Source organism: Myodes glareolus, chromosome 27, assembly GCF_982192425.1.
Source record: "Myodes glareolus chromosome 27, mMyoGla1.1, whole genome shotgun sequence".
NCBI lineage: Eukaryota > Metazoa > Chordata > Mammalia > Rodentia > Cricetidae > Myodes > Myodes glareolus.
In genome coordinates, this window is record NC_142052.1 from 23,331,429 (window position 1) to 23,357,662 (window position 26,234).

At 42.9% G+C, this 26,234-nt stretch overlaps 1 protein-coding gene across 2 annotated transcripts in view; it reads right to left on the reverse strand.

Annotated features, from left to right (window-relative positions):
• Window positions 1–13,562, reverse strand: part of Myom1 (myomesin 1) — a 120,239-nt gene extending 106,677 nt beyond the window's left edge. The window contains exons 1-2 of one of the 2 annotated variants that reach the window (XM_048435904.3): window positions 13,387–13,562; window positions 8,908–9,248 (exon numbers count right to left, since the gene is read on the reverse strand). In XM_048435904.3, coding sequence (XP_048291861.2) covers window positions 8,908–9,224 — 317 coding nt within the window. In that variant the 5' untranslated portion in view covers window positions 9,225–9,248; window positions 13,387–13,562. The remainder of the gene's footprint in view (window positions 1–8,907; window positions 9,249–13,386) is intronic. The other variant, XM_048435911.3, reaches the window with a different exon arrangement.
• Between the last annotated feature and the right edge of the window lie 12,672 nt (window positions 13,563–26,234).

Genomic DNA, 26,234 nt, shown 5'->3' on the forward strand with positions numbered 1-26,234 from the left:
GAAGAGCTATGAAAAATGAGCAAGGCAGGAACCTGGGAGATGGCTCAGTTGATAAAGTACTTGCCAGTATGAGGACCTGCGTTTAATCCCCAAAACCCATGTTAAAAAGCTAAGTGCGATGGTGTGTATTTCTCATTCCAGTCCTGCAGTGGCAGAGACAGAGGATCCCTAAGCTCACTGGCTAGTCAGCCTACACTAATTGGCAAGCTCCTGATCAATGAGGCACTCTTTCTCCAAAGAACCAAGATGGAGAGCACCTGAGAGCAACACTGGAGACCGATCTCTAACCTCAACTCGCATCCGCATCTGTGCACTTGTGCACCCCCCACACCACTGCAAAAGCAGGAGTCCCACTACTGAGGTTAGTTGTTCATCTATTCCTCTAGTCAAAAGGCAATGATAAAACATAACGTATCCAGACTCAGCTCTGAAGTCCAAGGAATACATTAAATGGAGAAGTAGTTCTTCATTTAAAAAATGAATCTCTTTTTAAAAGTTGTATACAGTTATTTACTGTGTTATATGGAAGTTCAGGCCCACTGCAGGAAGATTGAAACAGGAGGATCATGGGTTTAAGGCCTGCCTGCGTAACTTAGTGACCCCGTCTCAAAATAAAAGAAGGCTAGAGGATATACCGTGGAGATAGAAGCTTTGCCTAGAATGAAATGAAACTTTAAATACTGTAGTATCTAAATATATATATATATATATATATATATATAATCATAAGTAGATTAAAATAAGCACAAGAGAAAGGGTGACATAATAAAAATTCAAGAAGAAACAATGAAACAGGAAACAGAACAGAAACAGACAATGTCAATGTCAGTGAAGATGCCCCAAAGAAAACTCTGAAAAAAAAATGTTAGTAACTTAATCATGAAAAGAAAAAAAAAGTTATTAAAACCAAGAATGAAAGTGGAAACATTATAGCCAGGCCTACAAAACTAAGAGACTCCGAGAAAAGTAGTGTAGACGCCTCCATGTTAACTCACCAGACTACTAAGATATAATGAAATCATTCCTGTGAAGACCAAAATGATCAAAACTATCTCAAGAAGAAACGTAAAACGTAAATGACCAAAGTCAAGTAATTAAACTAATAATCTAAAATATTCTCACAAGGAAAAGCAGACACCTAGGTAGTTTATATTTATAGATCCTATCCAATATTTAAAGAAGAAATGGTAATGATTACTTTCATATTTATATTTTTAAAAATATGTTAAAATAGCACTGTCTAATTCATCCTGTAAGATCAGTATTTTCTGATCAAGACATCAAGATAAATCAACATAGTAAAAATGGCACTCTTACCAAAAGCAATCTACAGATTCAATGCAATGCCCATCAAAATCCCATCAAAATCTTCACAGACCTCAAAAGAATGATACTCAACTTCATGTGAAAAGGCAAAAAACCCAGGATAACCAAAACAATCCTGTACAAGAACTTCTGGAGGCATCACAATCCCTGACTTCAAACTCTACTACAGAGCTACAGTACTTAAAACAGCCTGGTATTGCCTTAAAAACAGACAGGAGAACAAATGGAACCGAATTAAAGACCCAGATATCAGTCCACACACTGAAACCATCCATAAACATAAAACCATCCACACTGAACATCACAGAAGAAAAAGTGAGAAGTACACTTGAACACATTGACACAGGAGACCACTTCTTAAATATATCCTCAGTAGCACAGACACTGAGAGCAACAATTAATAAATGAGACCTCCTGAAACTAAGAAGCTTCTGTAAAGCAAAGGACACAGACAACAAGACAAAACGGCAGCCTACAGAATGGAAAAAGATCTTCACCAACCTCACATTGGACAGAGGACTGATCTTCAAAATATACAAAGAACTCAAGTAATTAGTTGGTCAGCAAAAGAACAAATAATCCAATTTAAAAAAATAGGGTACAGACCTAAACAGAGAACTCTCAACAGATGAATCTAAAATGACTGAAAGACACTTAAGGAAATGTTCAACATCCTTAGCCATCAGAGAAATGCAAATCAAAACAACTCTGAGATTCCATCTTACACCTGTAACAATGACCAAGATCAAAAATACTGATGACAACTTATAATAGAAAGCATGTGGGGTAAAGGGAACACTCCTCCATTGCTGGTGGGAGTGCAAACTGGTACAGCTGCTTTGGGAATCAGTAAGGTGATTTTTCAGAAAATTAGGAAACAATTTACCTTAAGACCCAGCAATGCCACTGTTGGGTATATACCCAAAGGATGCTTAATCGTGCCACAAGGACATGTGCATAGTAGCATCATTTGTCATAGCCAAATCCCAGAAACAACCTAAATGTCCCTCTACCAAAGAATGGATAAGGAAAATGTGATACATTTACATAATGGAGTACTACACAGCAGAAAAAAATAATGATATCTTGAAGTTTGTAGACAAATGGATAGATCTAGAAAAAAAACATATTGAGTAAGGTAACCCAGACCCAGAAAGACAAATATCATATGTACTCACTCATTAAGTGGCTTTCAGACATAAATCAAAGAGAAACCAGCCTACAATTCACAATCCAAGAAAACCTAGACAACAAAGAGGAGCTTAAGAGAGGCATACATGGATCTAATCTACATGGAAGTAGAAAAAGACAAGATCTCCTGAGTAAATTGGGAGCATGGGGACCATAGGAGAGGGTAGAAAATGAGGGGAGAGGAATGGAGGGGCACAGAGAAAAATGTATAGCTCAGTCAAAACAATTTGAAGAATGCATCAAGATATGGCTATGACCCAGTACTTTTTTATGAACACAGATGTACAAACAAGTTCACAAAGCATAAAAAACTGCATTTGGGACTGGAGAGACAGTGCAATGGTTAAGGGTACTAGGTCCTGGGTACCCCAACATGGTGGTTCATGACCATCTGTAATTCCAGTTCCAGGGGATCCAGCACACTCTTCTTGTTTCCTTGGGTACCAGGCATGCACTTGGTAGACATACAGAGAAGCAGTCACACACACACACACATACACACAAAAAAATAAATAACAATTTTTAAAAACTAAGCTAGTAAGTACCAGACATGGTATCACATGCCTGCAATCCCAGATCCCAAGAGGCAGAGGTAGGAGAATCTCTATGACTTCAAAGTTTGGTCTAGTAAGCTCCAGGTCAGCCAAGGTTACATAGTGATCCCATGTGTTAAAAACAAACAAACCAAAGGGATGTTTGTTTTAACCTCCCTTAAAATCTGAGTATAATAGGATATAAAACCAAGTGAAGTGAAGTGAACCCTGTCATTCAAGGTTTATTTACTTCAACAGAATAAAAACAAAACTCACATTGTCATCTAATATAGGTGTAAAAAGAAAAAAGATTGGACAAAATTTAGTGTTCATGCATGTTAAAAAAGAATCTCTCAACAGGAGCTGGAGATATGGTTCAGTAGTTAACATTTGTCCCTGCAGAGGACCAAGAATCAGGTCCCAGAAAACACGTGGCAGCTAACAACTGTCTTTTAATTCCATTTTCAGGGGGTGATTTGTCCTCCATGGGTTCCTACATGCATGAGGTACACTTACATATACTTAAGCATAAACATATAACAAAATAAGTAAATGTTTTTTAAAATCTCTCAACAAAATGGAACAAGAAAGGAACTTCCTCACCCTAATGAAAATGTTTGGTTCTATCTATATGAAAACTCTATAGCTAATATACTTAATGCTTCTTTCCTTGTCCTTTATCTTGGGTTCCAAGGAATAAGCTAAGGTTCGCGGGCTGACTTTGCAACAGTAAACAGCCTTAACCTCTGAACATCTAACTGGTTTTCTAACAGTTCTGCTGTGGGATAATGCTCTTGGACCCTGTTAAAGATTTGTCACTTGTATTGCTTTAATAATATGCTGATTGGCCAGTAGAGGCAGGAAGTACAGGCGGGGCAACCACACTAGGAGAATTCTGGGAAGAGGAGATGCTCTGTTTGCAGTCAGCACCCAGACACAGAGGAAGCAAGAAGAGAATGCTGCACCAAGAAAAGAATGGTTGTGGGACCAGCAAGGACAGAAACCTCCACCTACACAGCTCTTTTGCTGTAGTTGGGTTTTGTGCATGTGGGAAGGGTGTTGTTGTTTGGTTGGTTTTGGTTTTTTTTTTTTTTTTCTAGATAGTGCGTCTCTGTGTAGCCCCGGCTGTCCTGAAATTCACTCTGTAGGCCTGGTTGTTCTGGAACTCTGAGAGATCCACCTGCCTCTGCCTCCCAAGTGTTGGGACTAAAGGTACATGCCACTACACTCAGACTGGTCCATTTTAAAGCAAGAATGGGAGAGTTTGCTCCTTATATTCTAGGCAGACAACAATAGAATCAAGAGATGCCTTGAGCCGAATTTTCCTGTCCTTGTACAAGTCACATTGACACACACTAACTCACAATGTAGATGGTCCTGTAGTCGACTAGGGAGGGCATCACTTCCTCATCCCCAGAGAGTGCTGGGAAAAGGTCAAACCTGTTGAAACAGTTCCCATAGGCTTCCCCACTGCCTGATCAGCAGGAAGGTGCTGACAGACTTAACATTTCACCCCAGACGTGGGGATTGAACTCAGGTCAGCAGGTTTGATGAAAGAACCTTTACCCACTGAGCCATACTGTCAGCCATCTTCTGGTACCAAAACAAAGATGTCCTATTATTTCCTGCTTAGTTGGGGATCAAAGGGAAGTGGAAGAGCAGAAAAGTCCGAGTTACAGAACCTGGGTCTGAGATGTGACTCAGGCTGTGAAGCGTGTGCCATGAAAGCATGGGGTGTTAGTTAATCCAGCTGACTTCTCAAGATCCTGGGTCAGTGAGAGTGCTTGTCTCTGGCCTCCATGTGTGCATGCACACACAATGCATGAAAACGCACACACAGAGCCCTTGTACTCCCCTTTGATAACTATTGTTGATACCGCTGTCACACAAAACATCAATTTTGCCATTCTGACAGGGTTGGTACTGTTTTTAAGGTCTTTTATTCTCAATGTAACCATGTTTTGTAACATAGTCAGTAACCAATCTGTACCACAGCCACACTGACTCCAAGCAAGACTCACTGACTCCAAGCAAACCACCTTGACTCCAAGAAAGACTCACTGAGGTCAGCCAAGTCTTGAGCACATTTAAATCTCCGTACTTTCCACTTTAACACTGGACATCTAACAACAAAGTAGAGGGTAAAAATAGACCCAGCCTCGTGTTTACATACACTGCAGAGGAACCCAATTCCAATGCAGGGGCCCTTATCAATGACACTGTTCACAATCGGAAGACATAGCTCATTTAGCAGAAAAAATCCTTTCCTTTTGAATAAACTTAAAAACAACCTGAAGAAACTGTAAAGATTCTGAGCCTGCATCTGTTACTCCTAGTTCTAAAAATGAAAGGGTGAAATGCCTCCAAGGTTATGTTAGGCTTCTTTCTCTTTTACATTCAGGATATGAAGGGGGAAAGATGGCACCGGCATTTTCTCTTCCCAAATGCACTATTTCCGGCGCATCTTGTTCCCACCAAGAATCTTGAACTCTATCTTCTTTGAACATAGCAAGCCATTAATAAACACTAACCTACACACACAGAAGGAACAGGTGTGGTGTGACACATGATTACATAGTTTGGTTCCTGTGTAAAGTTTGTCTAAGGCTCCATAGCAAGGTTCCCTCACGCTCTCCAAAAATCCAATTCAATTACTAATGTTTGAGATGATATATCAAATTAAAATAAATAAGGATACTGCATAACATCTAAATAAACCAGGTAATTAAAGTGATATGAGCATAAGAGTTTACAGTGGAGCTAAAGAAATAAAATCATTTGAAAATATAAATGTAAAACATTCTATCAATTCTTCAGGTTGGGAAAATGAAATAAATACATAAGAATATAGCTCATAACTTCCTGATCATAAAAACACCATCCTCTGCAGACACGGAGCAGACAATCCAGGAAGACGGATATTTAACATCCAATCCTTTCATTGCAAGACAGCTGCTTTCCTAAATGTGGTCGTTGAGCATAGCTGTGGAACATTCTCCCAGAGAACAAGCTGATGCTGTCACACACACATGTGGTGTTAATTCCTCCCAACTTTCCTTTGGAAGGTGATTCATTTGAAATAAGTGCTACAAGAAATAGATTCTCCTCAGTGACAATATTTCCATTTTTGCAGCCAACAGGAGCTCCTTCTGAGTATCCCAAGGCAGAGTATGACCTATGAAAGTGAGAAGGCAAAGTGATCGTGTTCCATTCCACGTGGAATTGCAGAGTGCTGCCATCGTGCATTCCAGGTAAACCCTGGCAGACTCTGCTCTGTTACTGAACCTGTCGGATGCTCCCTCGAGGTCACTGTCACTGACAACATGAAGCTGTAGAACAGGGAGCTTCTGCCTTCTCCACATCGACTCACAGTGTGTTATTTCCCCAGTAACCTTTTGTATGCCCTGACAGAGATGCTTTTTCCATTTGCCTTGATATATATATATATATATATATATATATATATAATATTTAAATTTTGGAAGCCTTAATATATTCCATTTATTATAAAAAATGCCACCTAAGCCTTATGCCTTGGAGAAGCGCATTAGAGGCAGCAGGTGGTTAGAACCACACAGTCCAGAAATGTCTACATTTTAGAAATTAGTAATGTTCTCTATAGACTATAAATAGACTTACTTAAAAATTCTGTACATCTTGCATGTTTTTTTTTTAGTTCCCATAAAATTTTTTATTAAGAGTAGTAAAATACAGCCTGGTCTACAGATAGAGTTCCAGGACAGGCTCCAAAGCTACAGAGAAACCCTGTCTCGAAAAACGAAAGAGAAAGAGAGAGAGAGAGAGAGAGAGAGAGAATTTTTAAAAAGCCAGTTAGTGGTGGTGCATGCCTTTAATCATAGCATTTGGGAGACAGAGGCAGGTGGATCTCTGTGAGTTCAAGGCCAACCTGGTTTACAAAGCAAGTTCCAGAACTGCCAGGGCTGTTACACAGAGAAACCCTGTCTCAAACAAAACAAGCAAAACCAAAAAGAATAGTAAAATTAAAATTGTCTCAGACTGAGGAAACAAACATCTACCCAACACAGTGAGCTAGATGAGCAACTAAGTCAACTGCAGAAATAAGGGATTTGCCCCAGAGACGCTTCCATGATACAACGTCACAGCAACCCCCTCCTCTAAGGGACTGCAGACTCACTGTAACACTTCTGCTTCGACACCCAAAGTGATCACTGAGTTTGCAGTCTGGAACACTGAGATCTGCTGAAGGTTTTGCAGAGGGTGGAGGAAATGCAGAATGAGTAGTAGAGGAAGGGAGTTACAAACACCAGCTAAGACCACGTGACAAGCTGCAGAACCAAAGATTAAAACTGACAGGAGTGTTTCTGTCATGTTTTGATAAGAAAGTGTTTGTACATATATTTGTGTTTCTTTCCTCAATTTCTTTTTTTATTTTTGCTATTTTTTAATTAAGAATTTTTAATACCATATTTTTTCATTTTACATAGTTATCCCTGTTCCCACTCCCTCCCCTCCCCCTGCGCTCACTCCCACTGGCAAGTCTATGCTTGCATTCTTCAGGATTTGGGCATATTCTGAAGACCAGATGAGACATCCAGCCTTGTGAACTGAACAACTACTGGATTCTTGGACCTTCCATTGGTAGACAGCCATTGTTGGACTAGCTGGACCACAGCCTGTAAGCCATTCTAATAAATCCCATATGTATGTGTCTCTGTGTGTAATATATATTTATATATTACACATATATATAATATAATATATATTATATATACAAAATAAATGACTATGTATTATATATCTTCATTCAATCAGTTCTGCTCTTCTAGGGGCTAATTAGACTAATATTAATTCTGGTACTGATGAGAATGGACTATCTGGGGCTGGAGAGTTAGATTAACCGTCAAGAGCACTACTCCTCTTCAGAAGATTCAGGTTGGGTTCCCAACTCTCACATTGTGTATCTCACACCACCACATAAAACTCCAGTTCCAGGGGCTCTGGCACCCTCTTCTGGTCTCTGTGGGCACCTGCATGCAAGCAGTACACATAAACTCATGCTGTCACACACACATACTCTGAAATAAATTAATATCTCTTAAAAGAAGGAAACCTCCCGCTCTCACCTGGAAGACCTCAGTCAGGAAAGCAGCCTTAACTCCCACCCCAGGCGAAGAGATCCAACTGGGAACTTTCTAATATAACAGTTCATATTTATGCTAACTTTACTGTTTCCAAGGAAGCAAGAGTCGGGGTTTGCATCACAGAGCAGACCTTCACCTGCGATTTACTCTTCCTAGCATCCCATGTGACCTTCTGTTTGGGATAGAGTCTCCTCGCTGTGTGGTCAGTGATCTAATTTGACCTAACACATGCTTGTTCCTATCGTTCTCAGGCTCACCCAGAGAAGGCCGTGCTTCTGCATAGAATATTCCAGATCGAGAAAATACTTGTTGCTTGAATTATAACTCAGGACTTGGAGCACTGGTTTTCCGATTTTGAAAAATTCCAATGCATCTCTGCTGTAGATTAGTTCCCTGGCATCTGTGAATTTTATATTCTGTACTGAATATATTTGTCTAAGCCAAAACACTGTGAGCGCCAAGAGACCTGCTGAGTATCAAAATGTTTCCTGGTCCTGTGGCTGCCAGAGTAATCAAAACTTCCTTGCTTCTAGAAATACCATGACAGTGGGTGACTCAAGCGAGACTCTCCAGTGAGACTCAGAACTCCATGAATTTCAGACAGTAAAGGGGAAAGGTAAGACACAGTGCTTGGGTCTCCCTCCACACCTGGAATAACAGGGTCATCATATTTAAGACAGGAAATATGACTTTTTAGAGCATGTGCCCGAGGTTGGAGGCTGCTCCTGACTTACCCGTGGGAATAGCCATAATCATAAGCCGAGGCTGTCTTCCGGCTGATGTCAGTCCCTTGAGAGAACTGGGATGCTCCAAGACTGTAGGCCTGAGCAGCCTGCTGCTGGGAGGAGACTGCTGACACTTGACTAAAAGCCTCTGACTCCTGGCGGTGTGCTGCGGAAGAACGGCTGCTGTAGGCGGTGGAGCCATGGGTGTAGATGGCAGAGCGCTTCTTCTCCTGCTGGTAATGGCTCATGGTGGTGCGAAGGTCCTTGTTCCGGTAACTGAGGTCATAGTGCTGGTGGGACTTCTGATAAAAAGGCAAAGACATCATGTGCCCTTGAGAGGAGGGGGCAACCTGCAAGAGAACAGTTCTTGATTGAACAACCCCCAAGAACAATTCATCTCAGCCAATGTAGAAAAATGCAGATTGCAATGGTTCTGAGAAGTGAATAGGAAAGACTGTAAGTCCAGCTTACCAGGTACTCACAAACCCCTCCCTGCCATTATGTATTCTTTTCTTGCTTGCTTAGGACAGTTAAACCAAGTTTCCTCTCTGGCTACTGTGCTTTTCTCTCAAACACTCTGTAATACCTATTTCTAATTTTCTTTTTTATTATTTTATCTATTTTTTAATTTCATTTTACATTCAACCACATCCCTCTTCCCACCACTACCCCCTTGCCTTCCCCCAGCTTCTTTCCCTATCCACTCTTCCCAATGGGTAAGGGCTCCTATAGGGAGTCAACAAAGTCTGGTACATTAAGTTGGGGCAGGGCCAAGCCCCTCCCCCCTGCATTAAGGCTGAACATGGCATCCTATCATAGGGAATGGACTCCAAGAAGCTAGCTCATGCACCAGGGATAGATCCTGGTCCTACTGCCAAGGGTCCCTCAGCTAGACCAAGCTTCACCACTATGTGCTCCAGATGAAACACCCATGCCAAAACATGAAGAAAGAGCAAATGTGTCGATCTCTGTGAAGAGCTAACAGTGGGGCTGCAGGAAGAGAGGAAGGGCAGATGGTACAGGCTCCTAAAGGAGAAACGAAGGGTGTGACTTTTATTCAGAGAGCTAAGACGCCAAGGGAAGTCTCTGAACCTGCAAGCTCTTGCTCATGTCTGAAGAACAGATTGTTGAAGAAAAGCCAAGAGATCAATTAGAGGGCTACACTGGGCTGAATTATACCCCTTCCTCCTGATTGGTGTGCTAAAGGGCCTCCGACCCTCAGAATGAGACTACGTTTAAAGGGTTCTTAAAGGGAAAATCCAAATGAAATGAGCACATCAGGTAGCCCTTAGCCACCAGGGTGGGTATCCCCAGAATAAAAGAAAATTGGGACAGTGTCTAAACATGTGACAGGGTGACCACCATGTGGAGGACAGTGTCTGAACACGTGACAGAGTGACCACCATGTGGAGGACAGTGTCTGAACACGTGACAGGGTGACCACCATGTGGAGGACAGTGTCTGAACACATGATAAAGTGACCAACCATGTGGGTGGCAATATCTAAACAATGACAGAGCAACCATCATATGGAAGCACAGAAGTAGTCCATCTACAAGCCATAGCAACCATCACAGGGAAGCACAGAAGTGGTCCATCTACAAGCCATAGCAACCATCACAGGGAAGCACAGAAGTGGTCCATCTACAAGCCATCGCAACCATCACATGGAAGCACAGAAGTGGTCCATCTACAAGTCATAGCAACCATCACAGGAAAGCACAGAAGTGGTCCATCTACAAGCCATCAGAAGCCTTACCATTGCTTTACCCTTATTCTCATTTTATGTGTCTTGATGTTTTGCCTATATGCAATGTTTGTACACCATATGTGTGCCTGACACGTGGTAGAGAGAAGAGGGTGTCAGATCCTTTGGGACTGAAGTTACAAAAGGCAGTGAGCTGCCATGTAGGTGTTGGGAATTGAACCTAGATGAGTACTCTATCCTCTAGATGAGTAGCCTTATTAAATCTAAGAACACTTGACCTTGGATTTCTAGACTTCAGAACTGTTCTAGTCCTTTACACTGTTCTCGTAGTCTAGTAGAGAAATACAATGATCGGTTCATAGTCAGGCTAACGATAGCAGAGGCAGCCGCGGAAGGGGAAGAGGTGCTCACACTCTGCATATGGTTTTAAAGGACAGACAGTGGCATTCACATGAAGGAAAAAGCAATGTTCCCAAGGCTTTACTTTCCTCCTGACAAGGAGAGTGAAGTTACCATTATCTGAGATGGGGAAGGGAAGAAAGTGTCATCTGGGATGGAAAAATCCAGAGGATGGTTGCAGACGTCCTACATTTAAGGTACCTGATACACCCTATAGTTGATGGTCTAAGTGGGAAGCCAAATGAAGTACAGGGTCATAGTGTAGGATGGACATTAAATCTTCGAGTAAATTGCATGTAGGTGAAACTGAAAACCAAGAAGATTGCTGGGTGGTGGTGTACACCTTTAATCCCTGCATTCTGGAGGCAGAGACAGGTGGATCTCTGTGAGTTGAGGTCATCCTGGGCTCTGAAAGTTTCAGATCAGCTAAGACTGCACAGTGATACCCTTTCCGAGGTGAGAGAAGAGGATGAATATGAGTAGAAACAGAAAAGCCCCAGAACTAAGCTGGGGTCTGCTAATGTTTATGAATATATGTTCTCCCAAATCTTGTAAACACTTGGCAACTTTCAAACCAGAAAAAGTATTTATTCCAAATAAAAATATGGATATTTCGATTCTTACTATATAAAGAAAGTCAGGCCTCAGTGTGGCAGCTGGCAGTGTGAACTTGGGCTGGTCGTTTAGCTTCAGGAGGGGAGGTTTCACACTTACTTTTCTAGTTACATCTGTCCATCTGTTAATTAATTAATTTCATGTGGGGTACATGTGTGTCACTGCATGTACACAGAGGGCAGAGGACAACTTGTTAGCATCTACTCTTTCCCCCCATCATGTGAGTTCCAGGGATGGAACTCAGCAGGCTTGGCAGGACGCGCCTTTACCACGGAGCCCCCACATTCGCTCTTATAAATAATGTATCACCAAAGAAAGACTACCAGCTATGTGGGAAACCAGGGTATGTCATAATTTTATAGACATTTCCCCCTAAGTTTTAATGCATAATATTTTGAAATATTATTTTCAAAAATATGTAAGAAAATTGTTTTCAAGTGAAGTTTTTTTTCAAACCTGATTTTGCTTAAAAATCCTAAGTGAGTTCTTTTAATTTTTGTCAAATTCAAAACTAAATTTATTTAAGCTACTTAAAAAGTCAAAGTATACTCTCTAAAGAAGAAAATTCAGAAATATGCATCTTAGGTCCCATGGAAAATACCAGTCTACATGGCATTTCCTAAGAAGAAGAAAAAATAGCTACTAGCAAGGAACACTTAAATAGATTGCTTTTCCTGTTACTAAATATATAGAATTGTACTTGATGAATAGATAATGTTTATAGTATAAAAAGTTAGGATATATTAATCTAGAATGGCATTAGTGTCATGAAGTGCTAGAGAAGTCTCTGCGGCAGTGCCATCAGAGTGGCTTACAAATAATAAAGATCTTTCGCTATATTATAATGTAATTATATTATATTACATTATAAACTAACACTACCACCCAGATGATTCAAAATGCTATCATTTCCACAGAACAGATTATTTAAATGTATTACCCTAATTCTATTTTCCAGTCTTTGCTATCTGACCCCAAGTATATTTATTTTATTAATATCTACTACTTAGTACATAGGAGTCATGTATTACCAGTAAACAGGGCTTGACTTTAAGTCACCAGGACTGACTGACCTTTGGAACCAAGGTATAACCACCTTCTTTTCTTGTGTGAGTCAGGTGTAGCCCAATACACAGCAGCCAGAATTTGTTAGAAAGAAAGATAATTTTGTTTTGAAACCTAAATTTTGTTCCTAAAAATAATTTGGGAGCTGAGGAAGAAATACTAACTCTGTAATTGTAATCTTGGGGCAGTACTCTTAATGCTGGCAGCAGAGGCCAAAAGCTGATGAAAATAATTTCAGGATCACAGTGCAAGCTCTGCCACCTCTCTAGTACCCAACCATTTTCAAGTCAGAAATAACACAGTGCACTTGAGAGTTCACCCACACTAGATCTTGCGTTAGTGCCTTTGAAGAGAATTTGTATCCATCTGGCCTAATTTGCACGAGGGGACTGAGATAGATCTGTAGGCATGCAGAGGAGGGAAAACACTTCACAACTCCCTGTCCCTCATCCAGTCCAGACTTCAACCAAACTGCTGAACTCTAACTTGGAGTTGAATCTGAAACAATATGATCTTATAGTTTCAGGAACAGCAGTTTCATTTCAAAAGAATATAGTGACATAGCAAGATCACACCGGCCCCAGCAGGCACCCTGCTGCCCTGCTCCCCACTTCCAGGGGCGTTCCGCTGCATTTCCCTGCTGAGTTGAAAAGACAGACATAAACTACAGAGTGCATTTGTCGCCTCTGAGTCACACTTACCAGTGTCTGGGGCAGAGATGGCCGAGGGATGTTCCACTGCTGTGGCCAAGGAGCAGGAGGCGAGAATGAGGACCCTAGGTGGCTGAATCCCAGAGAAAGTTAAGAGGCAGGGCTAGAGGCAGGATCAGGGGGCCAGTTCAAAAATAATGCATGTGGTCAGGCAGCAGAATGTCAGGGCCCCACAGCCAGCCTTTTATGGCCAAGAAGGCAGATAAATATAGCAGCACATGGGGAGGGTAGTCCCAGACCCAGGAGAGACGAAACAGTACAGCAGAAGTTGCACGAGCAGTAGGATTAGGCTGATGGTTCCATGAATCTGGCCTGATTAAATCAAATAGAGCGGGTTCACGGGGTTACACGGCCAGTGTCCAATATAACTTTATTGCTTTAAGTGCAAAACAAATGGCCTGTGTTTATAGCTAAAAACAGGTGTAGGAATCTGATCCTCAAAATGGACTTCATGGAATTTTACTGCCAAGATGTGCCTTTGTGTGCGCCACTGGTAACACATGTACCACAGAGGCAAAAGGCATAGCGTGAAAGAAAGAACTCAAGGCTGACCCAACGTACCGCGTGGTGGCCATTTCACTTCACGATGAACACTCCTTGTTCCTCTCAGTTCAGGAAAGTTGACAAAATGCATCAGAGCTTCCGATGTAAATATTTAATTCCTTGTTTTTTAGCAAAAGCCTCAGGAAAAGGAATTCATTATTGTGTCCTTCCAAACTCAAGGGCAGGGAGGGACAGCCCAACTAACTGCTTCTTTGTTCCCAACCAATTCTGTTTCTTCTACGGTAAGAGGAAGAAGGGGCTCCGCCTGACAGCACAGGTTCCCTCCCCAGACTCCATGTGAAAAGAAGTCTGGAGCAATGGTTCACATCTGTAATTCCAGAACACCATAGAGCTTATAGCTACAGGAGAATGGTTCACATCTGTGATTCCGGAACACCATAGAGCTTATAGCTACAGGAGAATGGTTCACATCTGTAATTCCAGAATACCATAGAGCCTGTAGCCGCAGGAGAATGGTTCACATCTGTAATTTCGGAACACCATAGAGCTTATAGCTACAGGAGAATGGTTCACATCTGTAATTCCAGAATACCATAGAGCCTGTAGCCCAGGAGTCCTACATCAAGCCGACAGGCAGAGACAAGAGGACCACCACGAAGCTGGTGGGCCAGCGGACCTGGAATACTCAGTCCAGCTGAACGAGACAAACACCCCAGCTGAGTGAAAGGAAGAACCAACTCCAGCAAGCGGTCTCCTGTCCTCCACACATGCACCCCATTCTCACACATGGACACATGGCATACACACTAACAATGAACAGAAAATATGCAACTATAGCTATAAACTGCAGAAACCATTTTCTTCAAGAACTCTCGTTAGGTTTTCCTTGCAGAGTGCCAAGAGACTTTTCTGGTAGATGCAGTTCATTGGGACCACATTGTCTATAAAACATACTTTAATTCAAGTTGGGTGGTGGTAGCACATGCCTTTAAACCCAACACTCAGGAGTGGATCTCTGTGAGTTCCAGGCCACCTTAGTCTACAGAGTGAGTTCCAAGACAGCCAGGGCTACACAGAGAATCCCTGTCTCAAACAAACAAGCAAACAAAAAACCATAAATAAATAAATAGTACTTTAATTCTATAATTCCACTCTTCTATATTCAGAGAGAGGAGAATTCTAGCTAGTTTCTTCTCTTAAGGAAACGCCTGGTTTTAAGGCAGATATAAATTTTTCTCTTTAAGCTAACTGGAAGAATGCTAGCATTTTCTGAGTATAAAATGATGAGTGACTACAGACAAAATAGATGTTTAAGCTTTATTTAGGCCCAGCACTCAGCCAGCTCACGTTCACTTTACTGTAGGACACAAGGTAATTAGTAGCAGACCATCACTCTCTGCATGAGGGGGGAATGAAAGAAGTATTGTTAAGAAATGAAATGTGAAGAAAACAATTAAGAACCAAACTACACCTAAAATAGGAAAGCTTTTTCCTAGGCTTTAATTTAAGACTAAAACTCATATCTATAATATGAAAAACAGAAAGTCTGCATCTACTCAGTTTAGTGCATGAAGCATTTGCTGAATGCCCCTGCACAGGCTGCGCACAGCACACCGAGGCACAGCACACCGAGCACAGCACAGCGCACCAAGGCACAGCGCAGCACACCGAGCACAGCGCAGCACATCGCACACCGAGCACAGCACAGCACACCGAGCACAGCGCAGCACACCGAGCACAGCACACCGAGCACAGCGCAGCACACCGAGCACAGCACACCGAGGCACAGCGCAGCACACTGAGGTACAGCACAGCACACCGAGAAACAGCGCAGCACACTGAGGTACAGCACAGCACACTGAGGTACAGCGCAGCACACTGAGGTACAGCGCAGCACATTGAGGCACAGCGCAGCACACCGAGCACAGCGCAGCACACCGAGCACAGCGCAGCACACCGAGGTACAGCGCAGCACACCGAGCACAGCGCAGCACACCGAGCACAGCACAGCACATCGCACACCGAGCACAGCGCAGCACACCGAGGCACAACGCAGCACACTGCAGAGTGAAAAGAGCCCTTAGAGACAATTACACGATGGTGGACTCAGTGACACGATGCAGTAAGGGCGTGGCACCGGAGGAAGACATGATTCCCGGTTAGAGCTTCATAAAGCAACATCTAAAAGAGTCCCTCACCTTTACAAGGTGAGAAATAAAGAGGGAAATCTAACGTTATGCTGGGAAAGGGGAAGAAAAATAACTGATACAGGCCCTGTGGTTAAAAATTTCCAAATTCTAAGCCCTATCTCTCCAATGTGGATCATCTAAACATAAGAAAAATCTTAAGTGAATTACCGAGTTTTTTAAAGGCTGCAGTTGGAGTAACCTACAATTGTAGGGTAACTAGCTTGTATCCCCACTAGCTTAAATTTGCTGTGTGTGTATCCGTCTCTCTGTGTGTGCGCGCACGCATGCGTGCATGTGCGTGCCTGTAGGTAGGGTGGGTCTTGGGTATCTGACATCTCGCCTTGCTGTTTATTGAATGACTTCAAGAACCACTTCATGCCTCTAGGCTTTAAAGCTGCATTCCTTCTCAAGTTGTCCCTAGATGGAGTGTCTCAGCTTTTGATCTAGAAGGTGACTGACCTACTCTGTCCTCACTCATAAACTGACCAGCATACCTTACCTGGAACAGTTTCTTCTCAAAAGGAAGTGCTTGGAGTTGATATCTCACCTCTGACATGTCCCTTCTTTGGTGCTGTTTTGTTTTTAACCTCTGATGTCCCTGAAAACAATCCAGAAATGTGTTTGTGTTACCATTTAAGGCTGTGGGTTGCAAGCAGTGGAGTGGGGGGGGTGTGTGGAAGAGGGGACCGTGGGAATAGTGAGAGGACTGGGCCTAGAATCCTTTCCAGAAGCCAAGTTTCACCCAGTTATTAAATGAACCAGTTCTGAACTAGATCTGGATCTAAAATTAGAACTAGTTATCTGAGCAGTGGCAATGTGAAGCCACCCGTCTCCCATCAGGCCCTGCAGGCTGCAAATGTCCTGAGCAAGTTCCCTCCGAACCAGGCCTTCTGGGAAAGGGCAAACCTGTGATGGTACAGCTCCCAGGTCCTGCCCACTGCCATGTCTCTGGAGTAGACTCTGCCCCCAGTAAGCTCAAGCAATCCCAAAGAGACCTTGGTTTTCTGTGGAAGGCTTCACTCATGCCTTCAAATATTAATTTCTTTCTGTTCTTTCCTGGGCCTATACTTCCTTCTCTCACTTCTTTCCCCATCACAAGAACCTTTACTCTGCCTCTCCAGACCCTCAGTATTAACTGTTGCTCACTGCTATGACAAAATGCCTGAAGGAAAGAGCTTGCCTGGGCTCACAGCTCGAGGCGTAGCCCGTCATGAGAGGGAGTCACAGTGACAGGAACATGAAGCCACTGGTCACGTATGTTCACAGTCAGGAAGCAGAGAGAGAAAAGCATGCTGTCGGCTGGCTATCTCTTTTTCCCTCAGTCTGGGACCCCAGACCATGGGATGATGTCACTCACATTCAAGGTGAGTCTTTGCCACTCAGTTAAACCTTTCTGGAAACATCCTTAAAGACACACTCAGAAGTGTGTTTTTATGGTGACCCAGAGGTGTGTTTCTATAGTGGAAATGTACTTCTATGGTGACCCAGAGGTGTGTTTCTATGGTGACCTGGAGGTGTGTTTCTATGGTAACCCAGAGATGTGTTTCTATAGTGACCCAGAGGTATGTTTCTATGGTGATTCTAATTTCTACCAATTTGACAACCAATATTACCTACCACACTCTATGTTTGCTTCAGGAGGGAAGCTCTCGGTTGCTAAGTTGAACCTGGCCTAGGACTGTTGGTTAAGTCAGCAGAGGCAGATAAAATATTTCTGCACAAGCAGTAAAATGGTGGGAAGGCAGGGGCACTGACGGAAACTCTTACTGAGGCAGAGGTGAAGGAGTGATCTTGGTTTCTGCCACCACCCTAGATCCAAAATACAATGGTCTGTCCTGTCCCTTTAAGGGACAAGCCCCACCATGAGGGGCATGGGGCATTGGGTCCCAGGCAGGGAGCCATGAGGCGGGTGAGAGAGATGCGGATAGCACACCATGCAGATTGGATATTTATATTTACTTAGTGAGTTATGGAAGAGAAGAGAAAAGGGGAGAGGGAGGGAGAAGGGGGACGAGGAGAGAGAGGCAGAGAGAGAGAGAGAGAGAGAGAGAGAGAGAGAGAGAGAAGAGAAGCTACCTCTTTAGAAGAGAGATAGAAAAGAAGGACGGAAGGTCCTCTTGCCTCAGCAGACAGGGTGGGGGTGAGTGGGGGACACTTGTTTCTTAAAGGGACAGGACACACCATTACACAAACCCTGGCCTTGACACCTCTCTTCCTAGACTACACTGTCTGGGGGGTAAATGAGGGCAGAGATATGGGGCAATACCTTTCTTAGGTTTTGTTTTATTTTTGTTTGTTTTTTTGTTTGTTTGTTTGTTTGTTTGTTTTTGAGACAGGGTGGTTTTTCTGTATAGCAGCCCTGACTGTCCTGGAACTTGCTCTGTAGACCAGGCTGGCCTCAAACTCACAGAGATCCACCTGCCTCTGCCTCCTGAGTGCTGGGATTAAAGGTGTGCGCCACCACCACCTGGCTTGTGGCACAACAACTTAAATGGCAAGCAGGTTCCAAGTCCTGAACATCAACTACCTATATTATAGTCTAAGATACTCTAATATACCCAAGATGATAAGAAAGTAACTACACTATACTCACATCACGCCCTTCTGCTCACACCATGCCCTTCTGCTCTCACCACGCCCTTCTGCTCTCACCACGCCCTTCTGCTCACACCACGCCCTTCTGCTCTCACCACGCCCTTCTCCTCTCACCACGCCCTTCTGCTCACACCACGCCCTTCTGCTCTCACCATGCCCTTCTGCACACACCATGCCCTTCTGCTCACACCATGCCCTTGTGCTCTCACCATGCACTTCTGCTCACACCATGCACTTCTGCTCATACCACGCCCTTCTGCTCACACCATGCACTTCTGCTCACACCATGCCCTTCTGCTCACACCATGCCCTTCTGCTCACACCATGCCCTTCTGCTCACACCATGCCTTCTGCTCATACCATGCCCTTCTGCTCTCACCACGTCCTTCTCCTCTCACCATGCCTTTCTGTTTTCACTACACCCTTCTGTTCTCACCATGCCCTTCTGCTCACACTATGCCCTTCTGCTCACACCATGCCCTTCTGCTTTCACCACGCACCTCTGCACACACCATGCCCTTCTGCTGTCACCACGCCCTTCTGCTCACACCACGCCCTTCTCCTTACACCATACCCTTCTGCTCACACCATGCACTTCTGTTCACACCACGCCCTTCTGCTCACACCATGCCCTTCTGCTCACACCACGCCCTTCTGCTCACCACTGGTTAATGAAGGGTTCTGTGCATGCTGAGTTCTCCTGTGACTAAACACTAAGAATAGTGAGTCAGGCAGCTGTCTGCTTGGCTCTTTCCTTTTCTCTTTCACTCTGCCCCAACCCCCTTCCTGTGATTCTGACAGAATCTTTGCTTGACTCGGGCTGTAATGTTTTCCTCTCATTGTCAACTAATGTTTGTCATCAAATAACATGCTCGAATTCCAGAGACAGAAGATTACAGAACGTTGCATTTTGAGAAGACTGATGACTTCATCACTGTTTCCACACAAAGGCATTAGCAATTAGAACCACATTTCACTCATGAACCCCTTTATTTTCCAGACTAACCGACACATTTCATGTCATTTGTCAGAACTATTGGATCTACTCAAGCATCAGTACTAAGACACACTACACTGTCTGAAAGCCTGGGCACTGTGATAAACTACAGCAAACCAGGTCCTGAAGCCAAGGCAGAATCAGGGTTGCAGCTGGGGACCAAGGACATGCGCAGACAGCTCATTCCATCTTCTGTCCCTTAGAACCTTCCCAGGGCCCCTCCTTGCTTTTCCAGCTACCCTCCTTAGTGTAGGGAATCTTGGCATTGGAGCCTGCATAATCCTCCAGCCCCACCCCCTCTGTTTCCCTAACTGCTCCTGAGCTCCAACCATGGGTAAGTCCTTGCAATTCCCCAAGCTCTGGGGCTTGACTGCCTCAGTCCCTCCAAGGAGCCATGCTCTGTTTGCCTACCACATGCATACTTCTTTCCTGGCTTCACTTTCCCTCCTTGGGGACTCCTTGTCATCCCCTTGGAACAATGTCCCCAATTCCACTAGGCTGTGAATTCTATCATATGATATGTAAACAGTGTTTGTGTTTCTGTTTCCTGTGCTGTGAATTACCTGTAGACAGAAGCTGGTCTCTTTGTGTAGGATTTAGTATCTCTTTAGCATTGAGATACTAATTTAGCATGTATTTAGCATGTCTCTTGACATATAATGGCCATTTGATAAAGAACCAGGAACTACTTAGAGATGGGAAAAATAAGAATGATGAAACAGCCAGGCCCAGGATCAACAGGCAAGTAACAGATCAGAACAGCTTTCAGTACCATCCACCTTGTTTGTCTCCAGAGCTGCTGATGGAACCAGCCGAACCACTACTCCCTGAGCCTACCTCTAAGAGTCAGATTCGTGGAGACAGAACAACGAATGGCAGCTGCCAGGGGCTGGGGTGGTGTATTTAATGGGTGTGAAATTTTGGTTGGGAGAGGTGAAAAGTTCTAGAGATGAGTGAGAGCAGCGTACTTCATGCCACAGAGCATGAAGAGGTAAAGAGGGGCTGGGGGAACACTTGCTGACTCATATCTGCTCTGCATGGCCAGTTCACCACCTATGAGTACTGGATGCTCAGAGCCCCACCCTTCCAGCAGAAACAATTGCTGCTCTGCATGAGGGGCAGTGTGGATCCTGGTCACCATGGTTGTCCAGCTGCATGCCTTCCTTTCCGCCCTGCCCACAGCCATCCGTTCAGTGGTCTGACAGGATGCATGGTGTTACTGCTGTACTTTGTTGCCTAGTCTAAATGCTAAGCACATAGGTACTTCTGGAATTTGCAATTGGAAGGAGGCAGTAGGTGAATCTTCATTTCTACCTAGATCTTCCATCACCCATGTTTTCTTCTGTGAGGCCTTTTAATCTCTCTGGTTCTTGTGTTTTCACAGGCCCCTTGATAGGGAGGGGCAAGAGCAATTCTCTTTCCTGGATACACGTTAGGCTCATCTGAGCAGCTCTAAGCCATACTTAGGACAAGGCTGTATTCTAGAACAGTTAAGTGGGAATCTTCGGAATGGACGTGAATGCTTTTTAAAAGCTCCAAGTGATTCCAACATGAAACAAGAGGGAAAATCATCTCACCTCTTTTAGTTCTAAAGTCACAAAAGTCTGGAACTAAAAAGAAAGTTACAAATATCTGTACAAACAAGTTTCCTTTTCAATTATTTCCTTAGGAAGTGTTTTTCCAGATGGTATTATGAGTTCCAGGGTATGTTTTATGAGACTGCCATTTGGAAAAATCAGGCTGATCTATAGTGCCAGAAACCAAAAGTACCATACTGTTACTCAGTACCCATTCATAATACAATGTTGCCCAGTGTGGTGACATGCACTTATAATAGGAGTAATCACTGAGGTTGAAGCAGGAGGATCATAAGTTCAAGGCTAGCCTGTCTCAAAAACAAAAGCCAAAGAAAAAAGTTAGAATGTTTGGATTATTTTGTCAAACATTCAATAGATGTAAGAGACATCTATTTTTAAATGTATTACAAATTTCTTTGCGAGGCTGGACATCCTTAAAGTTAACTGTTTGGATTTCCTCCTGGGTGAGATATTTTTTTCAAAATATATGTGAGTTATGTTGATCTATAAGTGGATTTTTTTTTACATCACCATTAAGCTGTAATAAACAGCCATCGAACTGGAACTTCCCACAGGGCAGGAAACCCTGACTGCCCTGGGGGACGAAGAGGGAGGAGGAGGGGGAGTAGGGGGAGTGGGAGGGTGTTGGGAGGGGGGGTGGAAATGGAAACTTTTATAATTTAATAAAATTTACTAAAAAAAAAATAAAAAAAAAATAAAAAAATAAACAGCCATCGTTGCTGAGAACCCCTGTGTTCTTTACAAAAACAAATGTTAACTTTTTTAAAAACCAAATCTCGCTGGGCAGTGGTGGCTAACACCTTTAATCCCAGCACTTGGGAGGCAGAGGCAGGTGGATCTCTATAAGTTCGAGGCCAGCCTGGTCTACAAGAGCTAGTTCCAGGACAGACTCCAAAGCTACAGAGAAATCCTGTCTTGAAAAACCAAAAAAAAAAAAAAAACTCTAAAAGATACTTATTACTTATTATCCCCAAGTATAAATGAGAAAATTAGAGTTCGGGGAGCTTAGCGGAGCTGCTTCTCTAGCTCTTTAAAGTCACTAAAGGTCACAGAATTAGTAGATGGCAGAGTTAATTTTAAATCCAGTTCCAGCATGCTCTAAGGGCCCACAATTGAAGCACAGCTAATAAAAACCCAGAAACAGATATTGCGATTCAACCTGAAGACCAGAAAAGCAAAGCAGCAAGCCACTGGCTCTTACCTCGACCTAGCTACGAAATGGTGATCCAGCCTCCAAGAAAACTCAGAATGAGACTAAGACTGAGCGCTATCTCCTCCCATTTTATATTCCTCTCTAGTTCTGGGATTAAGGCCATGCACCACCACTGCCTGGTTTCTATGGGAATCTAGTGTGGCTACTGGGATTAAAGGTGTGTGTCACCTCTGCCTGGTATGAAGGCTAGCCAGAGTGGCTGCTTTACTTTTCTAATATTTAGGCAATTTTATTTATTTATTTGTTTGTTTATTTGTTTGTTTTTACAAATGAAATACCACAAAACACTATAGTGATATTTTATTCATGTTTTATAAATAAAGTTTGCCTGAAGACCAGAAGATAAAACTAAGCCACTAGAGGCCAGGCAGTGGTGTCACACACTTTCAATCCCAGGATTTGGGAGACAGAGGCAGATGGCCCTCAGTTTCTCTATTTTATTTTCCAACAGCATTTCATTTTGAAAAGATATCTTCCAGGGGCTGGGGAGATGGCTCAGTGGTTAAGAGCACTGACTGCTCTTCCAGAGGACCTGGGTTCAATTCCCAGCAATCACATGGCAGCTCACAACTGTCTGTAATTCTAGTTCCAGGAGACCCAACACTCATGATAAAACACCAATGTATGTAAAATATAAATAAATAAATATTTTTAAAAAAGAGATATCTTCCATCATTGTTTATTACACTTGGGAAAAGAAGTATCGAGCTTCATAGTCTCAAATTTTTACCATTACTATTTTTTTTCATCCTTTGGCCAATTTTCTGTTTTTAAACTTAGTAGCATCTGGCTTAGAGGAATTTTGTTCATTTATAATACTTTAAAGTTATGCTAAGACATGGTGCTATTGAGTCACCTTTTGGGGTGACTTCTGCCATAGTCCTAGCTATAGCACCTTCATATGTTCCAGGGTAGAGGTGTGTGAATTATAAATGTTAGAAAAGAAGAACAGAGATAAGAAACAAACACAGAGACATAGAATAGTACCAGGAAGGCAACTCAGCAAATACTGAATGCTGAATTTGCCTGTCTTTACTTTTTATACGCTTTCATAACCCAATAGAAAAGGGGGAAAGAAATAAAAGACTGCTTTACCATGACACAAAGGACAACCAGGACAGTTACTTGTTTCAATACTTGAAACATCAAGTCACTATTTCCTGAGTAAAGCATTTGATGTTTGTAGCAATGAACACACCCTAGACCAAGTATCCTGTAGGCAGTCACTCCCTATGTCAAACCTCCTGTTTTAAATGAAGGACTACAGGAGTATGCTTGAATTCTCTGACCTTTGATCAGGATGGAGCAGATCCACCTCTAATGGCCATCTTAATGTCCAAAACACCAAGTAACCACACCCTAGGTCAGGCTACACCTGTTAACAACAACTTTGGAAGAGCAAAAATTAAGCTCAAACTCTCTGACCTTCAGACAAGGTAGAACAGGCTCACGTCTGTACGTGTCCCAACAATTGAGCCTATTTATCTAAACAATATCTAACCCCTCTATGGCTAACCTGACCATCTATGTAGCTGAGGAGATTTCATTTTGGATTTAGGAGACCAAAAGAAGTTTGATGGCATTCAGTTTGGTTGAGTTTCAAACAGGACGGCTCTCATCATCTAATTAAGTACTCCCTAAAATGCCCTGTGTCTTTTCTATTGCTTTTGCCCCAAATTTTTATGGTGCACAGCCGAAAGTTTTACTGTGCTCAGGTGGCAGATCGGCTATTCTGCTACTCTGAAAGGCACTGGGAACACAAACAAAAGAAGGCTCTCTGAGCAGTAAATCCACCTTCATAGTGTTTTCTTCTTCCTCACCCAAGTAATGTGTGGAGCACACAGGTGGCCAGTGAAGACCTAGGGAGGCCCTTCAGGTTAACTTCTGGGTTCATGGCTTTCATGGGCAGGAACCAGCACCAAGAACAGTGCTTCACTGGCTTGGTGCTCTGTGAAATGCCTACAAGTTACATAGATGAGAAGTTACTTTTGTCTGCCATTGCTTCTCCGGAAAAGGAGAACTCAGCCTAAAGTCAGAGCAATACTTACAGGTGCTTGGCAACGCAGCCTTTTCCCAAGGTACTGATTTCAGTGGGGCTGAGCCCACTTGCTGGGAAGTTCCATAAGAGTCATATGATCTCTTCCTCTGGGAAAAAGAAAGAAAGAAGTAATTATTGTTAGATAAGTGTTTCCCAAAGGCCCATCTGTTAAAGGGTTGGTCTTTTGGCTCCTCCCGCCCCTTTGAAGCCAACCACCTACATCTCTCTGCCTACAGTCACATCGCTCTCTGATCTCCTCTGTCTCCATGTTTCTGAAAACTCTGTGACATTTGTCGCAATGGGACAATTCAGGATAATCTTAATTTAAGGTCAGCTCATTAGCAGCTTTAATTTCATTATCTACCTTAATTCTCTTTGCAATATAACTCAACAGAGGTCTAGGAATTCAGATACGGGTATCTTTGAGGGACTATTATTCTGTCTACTATGCACAGGCTACATTACAGCATTCTTGCTGACGGGAATAATACAACAGAAAAAGAACTGGCTACTGCAGAAGGGGGAGAACTACTACTAGTGTGGACGTGGGTGAGAGAACAGAGACATGGGCTTTTTAGGGTCTAGTTACCAAGGGAAGGCTCGTGGGGCAGATGTAGGGCAGTAGATGATGAAGTGACCATTTTCTCAGTGACCTACAAGCAAGGTCATCAACTGCGAGCAACAGTGGGGCAGAAGTCACAGAGGTATGACGACGAGCAGAGAATATGGCTCAGTAACTGCTTGTATTGCAAGCATGAAGATTCGGATTTGATCCCAAGAACCCATGGTTTAAAAAAAAAAAAAGCCAGACATAATGATGAGAGTCAGAGACAGGCAGATCCTTGGGATTTGGGGTTTGCTGGCCAACCAGTCTAGCCTACCTAGAAGATTCCAGACTAGTAAAGACACCTATCCCCCACCCCACTCCCAAAAAGTGCATATGTGAGGTTTCCCTCTAGCCTCTACATGCACACATATACATGTGTACATTTATACACACGCACGGGGGTGAGGGGATACGTTATAGATCTGACACCTAAGAGAAAAGAGCACAGCAGGGCTAAGACATACGAGAAGCAGCAAGGGCCACTGAAGTCTGTGGTCACTGCCTTAGTAAATGATCACTAATGCATTTCTTCCAGTCAAGCAGACAAAGAAATCTTCCATGGTAATTCATCAGGGTAAGCTCTATCACTTGAAATTCCAGGCCTCAATACAGCCACAGTTGTGTACTGACAAAACTGCATGAGTTTCTTCCTTAGTTCTCACAAAAACTGGAAAAAGTAGATTATATTAATATTATTGTGCCATTTTTCAGATGAGGAAACTGAAGGGGTTGCTAAAGTAAGCCTAAACTATAATTCTTGTTTAATGTGTTGTTTTAGGTAAACCAAATATTTGCATTGTAAAATTAACTTAATAAGTATAATCTGATCAATACATTTATTCATTAACAATTAGAATCAATTATGCCAAGATAACATTTTGAAATAACTTATGATAGTGGGAGTTTTTCTAACAATGGGGCAGCCTGTCTTTAACCTTCGAGCCAGGTATCATCATCATGGTAACTGTTACTGTACATTTGACATGCTTTATTTATATTCTGTCTTGCATCTTACCTAGTATTCTAATTTTTCTAAGCGTTTACTTAACTTACTTTTCCTGCTATAGAGCTGAGCTTTGGCTCAGTGGGAAAGTGCTT